Genomic DNA, 12,500 nt, shown 5'->3' on the forward strand with positions numbered 1-12,500 from the left:
AGTAGCCCCATCAGTCAGTAAATGATTCACAGTAGCCCCATGAGTCAGTAAATGATTCACAGTAGCCCCATGAGTCAGTAAATGATTCACAGCAGCCCCATCAGTCAGTAAATGATTCACAGTAGCCCCATGAGTCAGTAAATGATTCACAGTAGCCCCATGAGTCAGTAAATGATTCACAGTAGCTCCATCAGCCAGTAAATGATTCACAGTAGCCCCATCAGCCAGTACAGTACACTGCTGTGAGTCATAGGGAGCTGTCACACTCCTACTAGAAATTACCTCACTGCTTACTGGAGTAGCTGATATGTAGGCGTTCCATAGCGTCCTCCATCTTTCATCCACGTCTCCCTTCCAAAGCACACAAAGCATTAGCAATTACTGGGATATGAGCAAATGTCAGAATCGACACCAGAGCCAAATAACTGCTCCTGAGGCAGTGTAGAGTAGTATTTATGTTTGGACTTTAAGTGCTGCTGAGGCAGTGTTGACTAGTATTTATGTTTAGTCTTTGGGTGCTCCTGAAGGAATTGCAGTGACAGTTCAATTTACAATCTATCTCTCTCTCTGTCTCTCTCTGTCTCTCTCTCTGTCTCTCTCTATGTCTCTCGCTGTATATTTTTCTATCTCGCAGTCTATCTCTCTGTCTCTTTTGTGTGTGTGTCTCTCTCTCTGTCTCTCAGTCTCTCCTGTTCTCTCTTTCTCTCTTAGGCTGCTATCTGCTCCGGCATCCTCTGTTGTCTTGGCTACTTTTTTCTCATGAGTCTGTCTCTCTGTATGTCTCTCTGTCCTCCAGAGTACATCCTGTCCTACGCCCCAGCGCTGAAGCCCTTCAGAGCCAAGTCCATCTCATGAGTCTGTCTCTCTGTATGTCTCTCTGTCCTCCAGAGTACATCCTGTCCTACGCCCCAGCGCTGAAGCCCTTCAGAGCCAAGTCCATCTCATGAGTCTGTCTCTCTGTATGTCTCTCTGTCCTCCAGAGTACATCCTGTCCTACGCCCCAGCGCTGAAGCCCTTCAGAGCCAAGTCCATCTCATGAGTCTGTCTCTCTGTATGTCTCTCTGTCCTCCAGAGTACATCCTGTCCTACGCCCCAGCGCTGAAGCCCTTCGGAGCCAAGTCCGTCTCGTACCGCAGCAGCACCACCTCCACCACCGTGGACGGCCTGCAGCCCGGGGAGCGCTACATCTTCAAGATCCGCGCCGTCAACCGCAGGGGCCAGGGGCCACAGACTAAAGCCTTCAGCGTGATAATGCCAGGTAGGTCGGCAGGAGGAAGCCATGTTTGCACTTTGCACTTTTAGGGATACCAGTCAGGTTGGCAGGGGGTAGCCATTTTTGCACTTTGAACTTTTAGGTATACCAGTCAGGTTGGCAGGAGGTAGCCATTTCTGCACGTTGCACTTTTAGGTATACCAGTCAGGTTGGCAGGAGGTAGCCATTTTTGCACTTTGCACTTTGAGGAAGCCATTTTTGCACTTTGAACTTTTAGGTATACCAGTCAGGTTGGCAGGAGGTAGCCATTTTTGCACTTTGAGGTATACCAGTCAGGTTGGCAGGAGGTAGCCATTTTTGCACTTTGAACTTTTAGGTATACCAGTCAGGTTGGCAGGAGGTAGCCATTTTTGCACTTTGTACTTTTAGGTATACCAGTCAGGTTTGCAGGAGGTAGCCATTTTTGCACTTTGCACTTTTAGGTATACCAGTCAGGTTGGCAGGGGGTAGCCATTTTTGCACTTTACATTTTTAGGTATACAAGTCAGGTTGGCAGGAGGTAGCCATTTTTGTACTTTGCACTTTTAGGTTTACCAGTCAGGTCGGCAGGAGGAAGCCATTTTTGCACTTTGCACTTTTAGGGATACCAGTCAGGTTGGCAGGAGGTAGCCATTTTTGCACTTTGAGGTATACCAGTCAGGTTGGCAGGAGGAAGCCATTTTTGCACTTTGAACTTTTAGGTATACCAGTCTGGTTGGCAGGAGGTAGCCATTTTTGCACTTTGCACTTTTAGGTATACCAGTCAGGTCGGCAGGAGGAAGCCATTTTTGCACTTTGCACTTTTAGGGATACCAGTCAGGTTGGCAGGAGGTAGCCATTTTTGCACTTTGAGGTATACCAGTCAGGTTGGCAGGAGGTAGCCATTTTTGCACTTTGAACTTTGAGGAAGCCATTTTTGCACTTTGAACTTTTAGGTATACCAGTCAGGTTGGCAGGAGGTAGCCATTTTTGCACTTTGAGGTATACCAGTCAGGTTGGCAGGAGGTAGCCATTTTTGCACTTTGAACTTTTAGGTATACCAGTCTGGTTGGCAGGAGGTAGCCATTTTTGCACTTTGCACTTTTAGGTATACCAGTCAGGTTTGCAGGAGGTAGCCATTTTTGCACTTTGCACTTTGAGGAAGCCATTTTTGCACTTTGAACTTTTAGGTATACCAGTCAGGTTGGCAGGAGGTAGCCATTTTTGCACTTTGAGGTATACCAGTCAGGTTGGCAGGAGGAAGCCATTTTTGCACTTTGCACTTTTAGGTATACCAGTCTGGTTGGCAGGAGGTAGCCATTTTTGCACTTTGAGGTATACCAGTCAGGTTGGCAGGAGGAAGCCATTTTTGCACTTTGCACTTTTAGGTATACCAGTCAGGTTGGCAGGATGTAGCCATTTTTGCACGTTGCACTTTTAGGTATACCAGTCAGGTTGGCAGAAGGTAGCCATTGTTGCACTTTTAATTTTTAGGTATACCAGTCGGGTTGGCAGGAGGTAGCCATTTTTTCATAATACACCAGGAATGTTTATTCATGAAATTCAGTGGGAGTGTCTAGATATTGATATCCTGTAGCTAAGTTTGTCAAGGATGCAATATCACTTACGCCTCCTCATCTTATAGTGAAATGGTCTGTGAAAGCTAAATGTAAGTTTTTGCCCGTTTTAACATTGACCATTGTGCTCTCTGCTAGCCAGCACTTCTGCCTCATCACCCAGTCATCACCTCAGGAAGACAGACAGACACAAGCCCAGCAGAGGCGAGTCACGGACGCTGGAGGACGACTACGACGACAACACCAACCCGCAGGAGTCGAAAACGGTGACCGCCGAGCCTAGGAGAGAGTCGACAACCACCGCCCCCGCCAGTCGACGCACGCGACCGCTGTCCGAGACCAGATCCTACCACAGCGTCTTCTCCGCCAGGGGCTCGTCGCGGGGCGCAGGCACAAGCCGGTTCAGAGGGCGGGACAGACAGAAAGAGAAGGAGGAGGGGGAGGAGGAGAAACCTCTTGACCCTCCAAAGGAGGAAGAGGAGGCGACGGTGAACGAGGCCACAGAGGAGGAGAATAGGAGACACACAGAGGAGGAGAAGAGGAGACAGACAGAGGAGGAGAAGAGGAGACACATGGAGGAGGAGAAGAGGAGACACATGGAGGAGGAGGAGGAGAGGAGACAGACGGAGGAGGTGAAGAGGAGACAGACGGAGGAGGAGAAGAGGAGACACACAGAGGAGGAGAAGAGGAGACAGACAGAGGAGGAGAAGAGGAGACACATGGAGGAGGAGAAGAGGAGACAGACAGAGGAGGAGAAGAGGAGACACATAGAGGAGGAGAAGAGGAGACAGACAGAGGAGGAGAAGAGGAGACAGACGGAGGAGGAGGAGAAGAGGAGACACACAGAGGAGGAGAAGAGGAAACAAACAGACTCTGACGTACATGGCCACAAAACACACTCCTCTCCAGGGGCAGCCTCCCAGCCTCACTCCTCCACACACCAGACCTCTGGCGCTGGCCAGCCCCGGAGGCCGCTCACACGCAACCCTGTGGTCAGGTCCAGGGTCCGCAACGGGGGCTCCTCCTCTCCATCGTCGTCGTCACGGTCATCTCCGTCTGCCAGAGGAGAGGAGTCTGGGGTCGGCGTGAGGGACAGCAGCAGGGGTGGACAGCAGGACAGGAGGGGCACACCCACAAGCAATACAGACACATCATCATCTTCATCATCATCATCTTCATCATCACCCGCAAGCAATGCAGACATCAGGCCAGAGGAGGACACATCATCATCTTCATCATCATCATCATCATCATCATCATCGTCATCACCATCATCATCACCATCATCACCTCCTGTCTCCTCTGACTCCTCCCCCTCTTCTCCTGATTCTTCTTCTGGTTCTTCATCTTCATCATCTACCTCTTCTTCAGCCTCAGGGTCAGGTCAGTCCGGGAGCAGTAGGACCTCCTCCTCCTCCTCCTCCTCCTCTACCACGGGTCGCTTCACTGGCTCTGGTTCTGTAATGATCAACGGCAGAAAGGTCACCCTGCCTTCCAGATGGAACCGGCTCATGACAGGCCAGCGCAAACCGGGCTCAGGGTCCACATCCACTGGGTCTCAGTCCACATCGCAGACACAGAACCAGAACCAGAATCAGAACAAAGAGAGTGCCCCCCCCTCTCCAGGCATCCAGGACACAATAGGACCCCAGGAGAGCATCAGGGAAAGCCAGCCAAGTTCACGGAGGCAGACGACCAAGGACGAGGAGCCGGCGACCGGTTACGAAACCAGCAGCTCGCATTCCTCCGTGGCGAAGAAAGATGTCCCTGACGAAACAAAGAGAGCTGAGGAGGAGGAGGAGGAGAAGCAGGAGAGCGGTCCTCACTCCTCCTCACGCCAGTCTCCGTCGCTTACCCCCTCCCTCTCCGGGCGGGGCGCATCTTCTGCATTGCCGAGTAAGAATGCCAGAGCGGGAGCCGTGCAGCGTTCCTCGCCCAGGCAGGATGGCAGGATTCCATGGAGCAGAACAAGCTCATCGTCCGTGGGGAACCGGAGGCCAGTTCTAAGAGCAAACCCCCCTCGTTTAGATGTTTCCCAGACCCCGGAGAGGGGTGATAAAACTAGAACAGCCTCTTCGTCATACCCCTCAAAGCACAAATTGGACGATACGTCCGCCAAACCTTCGGTGCTTAATAGGGACAGAGTTTCCACAGGCTCTCGCCCACATTCTAGCACAAGGACAGACTCACACACTCCCAAACAGAGCTCACAGATTGATAATGACCATGAAGACGACTACGATTATGAGGACTATGATAAGTATGACAAGGTGGCTGAGCCGACAGCAGCATTAAAAACAACTACCTCACCTACAACTACTACAACTACTACTGCTAGTACGACTAGGACTACTACTTCCGCTCCAATCACCACTACTACTACTACTACTGCTAGCACTGCTAGTCCAGTACAAAGGTCTGGAGATCACATTGAACGACGAGGACAGATTCCGGGAAGAACCGGTTCTCAGTCCGTTCCCACTTTTGGCCGTCGGCCATTTCAGGGTTCTAACGGGAGAACACGTTCCCCTGTCATAGGGTCGAGCAGGCAAGGCGGGTCTCGGTTCCACGGCAGGCTGTCACCAGTGCAGCATACAAAACTAGGATCTAATCCTGACTCTTCGTCACCACACTTATCCTCCTCTTCCTCATCTTCCTCTTCCTCCTCGCAGTCTTCCCGTGGCCTTCCTAAGCCATCGCAGGTGTCAGAGCAGGACGTGACTAACAGCAGGATTCCCGCCTCTGGTTCCGTCTCGCGTTCCTCGGGAAGGCAAATTCCTGGGGAGAACCCCCCCATCATCTCCTCCGGTTCCCAGCCTTCCTCCCCTGTGGAACGTAGCGCAGTGGTGGGTTCCAGGTTAAGGAACCCGAGCCGCTTCGACAGCATTCTCAGAGGAAAGACTCCTGTCAACGGCTTCAAGCCCAGTTATGGACAAGGTAGGGTTATGTTGTCCCAGCTTTCTGTAAGTCTGCTGTCTCGTGCCAATCGCAGGTCCAACAATTACAGTAAGACTGAGATTCATATCTCACTCATTGGGTATGTTTCTTCCTCGGATGATTTAGCTTCATAATTATTAACAGAACTCGCTCCACAATGTTAGACAGTGTTGTAAAATGACACCAAATCCAGATCCAAATGATTCATTTAGTTCTCATGTAGTCACTCCCAATGTATCTAATTCCCACACTTTGTTCCAGCCGGGAAAAATGGACGACCAAATCTAACATCGTCTAATGGGAAAGTCACCTCACCCTCCTCCTCAGAGAGCAAAGTAAATGGACGCAAATACATCACGGGACCCGACGGAACTAAATGGGTGGGTCCTCTCTCTTCAAACAGCTTTATACTCACTTAAACAAATCCACACTCTTGATAACCATGTAACCACCTTACCCAAATGCACAAGCACATGTTGGAACTGTCCCCAGGGCTTTTAATCATCCTACATCATTACCAATACCATCAGGAGAGGTATTAATGGTCTCTAGGCCTCTCTATATCTTGCACATGTAAAGAATAATATAATTTGCTAATATACATCGTACATACATGTACACAATGATATACTTCTTCTTCTTTTCGTTTCACTGAAGCGTTTATATGACAGTTTCCCATTTCATTACACAGTCCTTTGCATTGTTGTTGAAAACTGCAAGGTCTTTTGGGCTGCAAGGGTTGGGTAGTAGAGTGCAGACAAGGCAGTGCTCGATTGTGTGTTCTGCTTCTCCACATTCACAGGTGGTTGGGCCAGTCTTGTAGCCCCATCTGACCAGAGCTATACTTATGATATACTGTAATATACCTATCAAATATACTGTACCTATCAAGTATTCAGTGATTTAGCACACTGCCGCCTCTTGTTGTTGTCTGTATTGTCCAATGTTGAATGCTGATTCCAGAGTCGTTCCTATGCAGATTGTTGACTTAGACAAGGGAGTCCTGATGAACCAGGAAGGGAAGGTGCTGCAGGACTCTCAGGGTCAGCCTCACAGGGTGGTGCTCGGAGAGGACGGACGGACAGTGTTTGGTATGTGGTCGCCATATTCCTCACACACACACACACACACACACACACACTGCTTAACCATTCAGTGTGTTGTGTTTGGTAATAATTCCCTAAACTGTTTTTGGTAATGATTCACTGAACTGTGTTTGGTAACGATTCACTAAACTGTGTTTGGTGACAATTTGCTGAAGTATGTTTGGTAAAAATGCACTGTTTTGAAATGATACACTGCACAGTCCCAATGTCATCTTCACACCTAGTGCTTAATGATTCTCTGCACTGTGTTTGGGAATGATTCACTGAGTCGTGTTTGTTAATGATTCACTGCACTGTGTTTGGGAATGATTCACTGAGTCGTGTTTGTTAATGATTCACTGCACTGTGTTTTGGGAATGATTCACTGCACTGTGTCACTGAGTCGTGTTTGTAAAGGATTCACTGCACTGTGTTTGGGAATGATTCACTGAGTCGTGTTTGGGAATGATTCACTGCACTGTGTTTGGGAATGATTCACTGAGTCGTATTTGTTAATGATTCACTGCACTGTGTTTGGGAATGATTCACTGAACCGTGTTCGGTAATAATTCCCTGAACCACGCTTGTTAATGATTCCCTGTGACCTGGACAGACTTGCAAGGTACCCCTCTGGTGAACCAGGATGGCATGGCCCTCTTTGGACATGGGAGGGACTCTCGGCCGGTGGTCAACCCCAAGGAGAAGATCCTCACAGTGGGAGGGAAGCATGTCGTGGGTCTGGATAGGCCCCGAGCCAGACCCACCACAACCACAACCACCACCACTACAACCACTGAAGCCACCACCACCACCACCACCACCACACCGGAACCAACCACAGTCTCCACGACAACAGAAATGACAACGGAGGAGTCCATGACGACAGAAGTCAGCCCTACCTGTCCTTCCGGAACTTTCTATGCCATGGATGACCACGGGCAGCCCATACTTAATGATTACGGAGTGCTGGACTGTTACCCTGAAGGTGAGCTCTGACGACATACACACATAGTACACACACATGTACACACAAGGACAGGCACGTTCACAAATCACATGTGCACACATGCTGTAGTAAAACAAACACACACACACCTACATAAAAACACACAAGCATACATAGCAGACATACACAGAAACATCTTTACCCAGTTTACGTAATGATTAGAGTATTAATAGAGTTGCTGTCATGAGCCTGGGCATGATTGATATTGAAAAAGAGACAAGGAGAGAGCGAAAGAGATAGAGAACCTCATCATCTCGTTGCTTTAACAGAAGATGGAGAGATATAGATAACAGGAGAGAGAGAGAGAGATAGAGAGCGAGAGAGAGAGAGAGAGAGAGTGAGCCGCATCGTCTCGTTGCTTTAACAGAAGATGGAGAGATATAGATAGCAGAAGAGAGAGATAGAGAGAGAGAGAGTGAGCCGCATCGTCTCATTTCTTTAACAGAAGATGGCACTGATATGACTACGGAAATTATACTTACAAGCACTACAGTAACAGTCACCATGGTTACAGTCACAATAGTAACGGTCGCCATGACAGCGATTACCGCATCTGCCAGCACCATGGTAACGTTGACTAAGATACCCAGCCTCACCGGTGCTTTTGCAATATTGGCCAAGAAGAGAGCCAGCTGCGTCTGGCTTTGATTGGATGACGGCTCTGGTGGTGTTTATTGTGTGTTTGTTTACTTGGGCTGTTTACTTTCGAATCCTCACTGAGCTCCAGAGATGGCTTCGCTTGTTTGTTCATACTGCTTTTGTTTTTTTTTCTGTGTTTTTGATGTTTGAATTTTTCCGATTCAGGGTGGACCTGATGGTTTCTAGCTAAAGCTACAGTTTATGTCCAGTTGCAAAACAAAGACGTAAATAAATACGGCTAACACTTTGAGAGAGTCCCGAGGGCGTGGGTGTTTGGGAGCAGCTTAGCTTGGAAAGCAGACATTGTTGTCATGACAGCTGCTGGATCGGGGTAGTTATATAATGCTGCTTTACGCTATGAGACTAGACTTTGGCTAAGCTAACATCCACACACACACATACATGCACTCATGCAAACCCAAACAAACATACAGTATATTCACATAAACACACACATACACACAAACACAGATCCACACACATCAATACAGTCACACACCACACACACACACACACACACAAACATTTTCATCTCTTAGGAAAACATTTACTAGCAGGTTTAAATGATTATTACATGACTATTACATAGCTATTACATGACTATTACATCCCAGTTCAAAGCACTGGGCAGGTATGCTTTACAGAGAGGATAAACGTTTTTTTACCTCATAAGTAGTGTTTGTATTTATTTCGCAGGGCACGGTATCATCCACCATACAAAGCTTTAGCATCCATGTTGACAGTTATTATTTCCTTATGAGAACTCAATGACCTGATGTTTGTTCCTGTTTGTTCCTCCGCCCTCCCGTAGATGAGTTTGTGATGGAGTCCACGGTGCTGCCCACCACACAGACGCCCCAAACCACCAGCACCCTTCCAGACCCCTCCCCCCACACACGGCCCTTCAACTCCAACCCCGTCTCAGAGTTCGACCTGGCTGGCAAGAAACGTTTCACAGGTACCACTGTGTGTATGTGTATGTGTGTGTGTGTGTGTGTGTGTTTCTGTGTGTGTGTGTGTGTGTGTGTGTGTGTGTGTGTGTGTGTGTGTGTGTGTGTGTGTGTGTGAGTGTGTGTGTGCTTGTGTGTGTGTGTTTGTGTTTGTGTCGTCATCAGCTCAGTGTCAAGCTTTGTGATCCATCAAAGTGCTATCAGCTGTTATCGCTCACTGATAAGTCCAATAAAGCTCCTCATTTGGATCAAGCAGTCTCTAAGGCCGTTAGGGTAACGTGGCTCTTCTCTAAGGCTCTTAGGGTAATCTGGCTCTTCTCTGAAGCCGTTAGGGTAACGTGGCTCTTCTCTAAGGCCAGTTAGGGTAACGTGGCTCTTCTCTAAGGCCGTTAGGGTAATGTGGCTCTTCTCTAAAGCAGTTAGGGTAACGTGGCTCTTCTCTAAGGCCAGTACAGTCACGTGGCTCTTCTCTAAGGCCATTAGGGTAACGTGGCTCTTCTCTAAGGCCGTTAGGGTAACGTGGCTCTTCTCTTAGGCAGTTAGGGAAACGTGGCTCTTCTCTAAGGCCGTTAGGGAAACGTGGCTCTTCTCCTCAGATATCATCTCAGCTATCAGCAGAGCTTAATTACAAAAGTGTGTGTGTGCACGCTCTGACTGATGTGAAGGCTTCACTCGTGGCCTTTCCAAAACTGTGATCCGATCCTGGGAACGCTGTCGTGTGCTGGTCGTCATGGAGAGTGTGTGTCTAGCAGATGCTGTGGAGGGAGGCCGTCTGAGGTGACTGTAAATATTATTTTTTTCCCCCTGTGTGACTGCTGTGAGGGGTGTGTGTGTTTAGGGGGGGGGGGGGGGTAGCGGAGCCCCTCTGTAAGGCAGGGCTGGATCCACTTTAAACGTCTGCTCTGCGACACACACCGAACCTTGCTGCTGTGTCAACAGCGAGTCATCCGAGCCTCCAGCGCATGAGGGAGGATTCAGTGGCCATTTACCTCCTACTCCTCACTGTTACTTGCAGTCATTTAGCAGATGCTTTTATCCTAAGAGACTTTCAGAATTGCACGGTTGTTATATAGAATTGTAATTATATATCATTGTATCCCGGTGATGAGAATTACTGGCAGGTGTCCTGATATTCGGATCTGGTAAAAATGTTTTAGCTCCGTTCTAAATCAATGTTCTGGAAACTTTGGAGAACTAACAAGCTGGCTAGCTAGCAAGCACAGAATGAGACACAGGGTTTGGCCTTAGCAATAACAATCAGCATGAGGATGCACTGAGGGAGACTGAGGTCACCTGTGGCGTGAGGAGGCACTGAGATCACCTGTAGAGTGAGGAGGCACTGAGATCACCTGTAGCGTGAGGAGGCACTGAGACTGAGGTCACCTGTAGCGTAAGGAGACTGAGACTGAGGTAGGGATGAGAACCTTTACGATTTTAACGATTCCGGTTCCTTATCGATTCCTGCTTATCGATTCGATTCCTTATCGATTCTCTTATCGATTCTTATTGGGTAAGGGGTGAAAAAAGAGCACAAACGAGTTTTTTACATTAATGTTCTTTTATATAAATTTCTAGAATGCTGCACACACCATAAACAGAATGTTTACATAAATAACCAAAAACTTTTATTATAAAACAGACATTCTTGCCTCTAAATATAAAACAACAATATTTAAATGCATATGTGGTGAGAGTGTCAACTCGAAAGCTATACATTGACATTGCAGAGCACTGTTGATTGCTATTTCACTCATCTATACTGTATAGATGAGTGTATGAGTGAATGAGTGAAATAGCAAACAACCCCTATACAACCCTTCCTCTGCTACCTACTGATCTTTCTTTTCCAGAGCAGATATACCTCAGGAAATGTCTCATAATTGTTGGAACATTACAATGCATCCAGGTTTAGTCCAATCTAAACCCCTCATTGCACTCTTGAGATAAACTAAATCTGGCAATAAAATGGCACTAACAAAATCGTTGAATTGTCTGATCTGACATGAAGCCCTTGTTATTGAGTAAACTGAAGGACTGTATATTTTCTTGTAGGTTGCTTGGTTGTATGGCTAATTGCGAACTATTATGCTTAACGCTTCTAATAGCAATGTAGAACCCACTACAAACACAATAACGTACTGAAACATACTTACTTGTATCATGCACACAATGCCTCACATACGTATTTGAACAAAGATGATTTGCAAACTAGGCACTCAGTATATTTAAAACTTAACTATTGCTGCCACTGAATTGAAAGAGAAACGTATCCATATCTAGGGAGCTGCACGCGTTGCTAGGCAACGCCATTATTAACGGAGTCTTTTGCGTTTCATCCCTGACTTACCAAGCCAAGGTAAAGTCCTCAAAATGTTTTATCATAACGGTGTTACTCGTGTGTTATCAGCAAACTTTCTAGAACCAACAGAGGGGAGGCAAGCACTGCCTCTGCCTCAAGCCAACGGCTGAAAATAGAAGATTCTACAGCTAAGCTAGCCTACGTTATATGACAATGTCCAACATCGCCCATTCTGTTAAGCAATTAAATGCTAAGTTTAGTTATGGTTAACACGACAACGCAAACGTTTGCTGATAACACACGAGTAAATCCGTTATGATAAAACATTTTGAGGAGTTTACCTTGGTAAGTTAGGGATGAAGCGCCGTCGTTAGTTAGTCAAAAACATGACAATCTTGTAATTTAATACCATTGTGTGCTCAAGTGCTTATTCATAGTAGATGTACCTCCTCCCTTTGACGAAATACATGTTTTACAGACGTTACAAGTGACCATGTTTGCATTTGTTCGAGTGAAATAAAGCCACACTTTAGATCGCTTCTGTCTAGTTGCCATTTCTGCTGCGGTCTGATTTTTTAAAGGAAGACGTCACAGAGGTCCGTTTACAGACCCGGTTTTGAATTTGGCTAACGATTCCAAAGATTCGGCTCATTAGGAACCGGTTCTAAACAAGAACCGGGTTTCGGTTCCCATCCCTAGACTGAGGTCAACTGTAGCGTAAGGAGGCACTGAGGTCACCTGTAGCGTGAGGAGGCACTTAGCCACTGAGGTCACCT

The 12,500-nt window shown here is 47.4% G+C and overlaps 1 protein-coding gene across 1 annotated transcript in view; it reads left to right on the top strand.

Moving 5' to 3' along the window:
• Window positions 1-12,500, top strand: part of LOC308377481 (fibronectin type III domain-containing protein 1-like) — a 33,336-nt gene that overhangs the window by 6,683 nt on the left and 14,153 nt on the right. Inside the window, exons 6-11 of the mRNA XM_080854160.1 lie at window positions 1,073-1,258; window positions 2,947-5,745; window positions 6,007-6,125; window positions 6,725-6,836; window positions 7,444-7,815; window positions 9,287-9,433. Of these exons, the coding sequence (XP_080710286.1) occupies window positions 1,073-1,258; window positions 2,947-5,745; window positions 6,007-6,125; window positions 6,725-6,836; window positions 7,444-7,815; window positions 9,287-9,433 (3,735 nt within the window). The remainder of the gene's footprint in view (window positions 1-1,072; window positions 1,259-2,946; window positions 5,746-6,006; window positions 6,126-6,724; window positions 6,837-7,443; window positions 7,816-9,286; window positions 9,434-12,500) is intronic.

This window comes from Sprattus sprattus (genome assembly GCF_963457725.1).
Source record: "Sprattus sprattus genome assembly, chromosome: 16".
In the NCBI taxonomy this organism is placed as follows: Eukaryota; Metazoa; Chordata; class Actinopteri; order Clupeiformes; family Clupeidae; genus Sprattus; species Sprattus sprattus.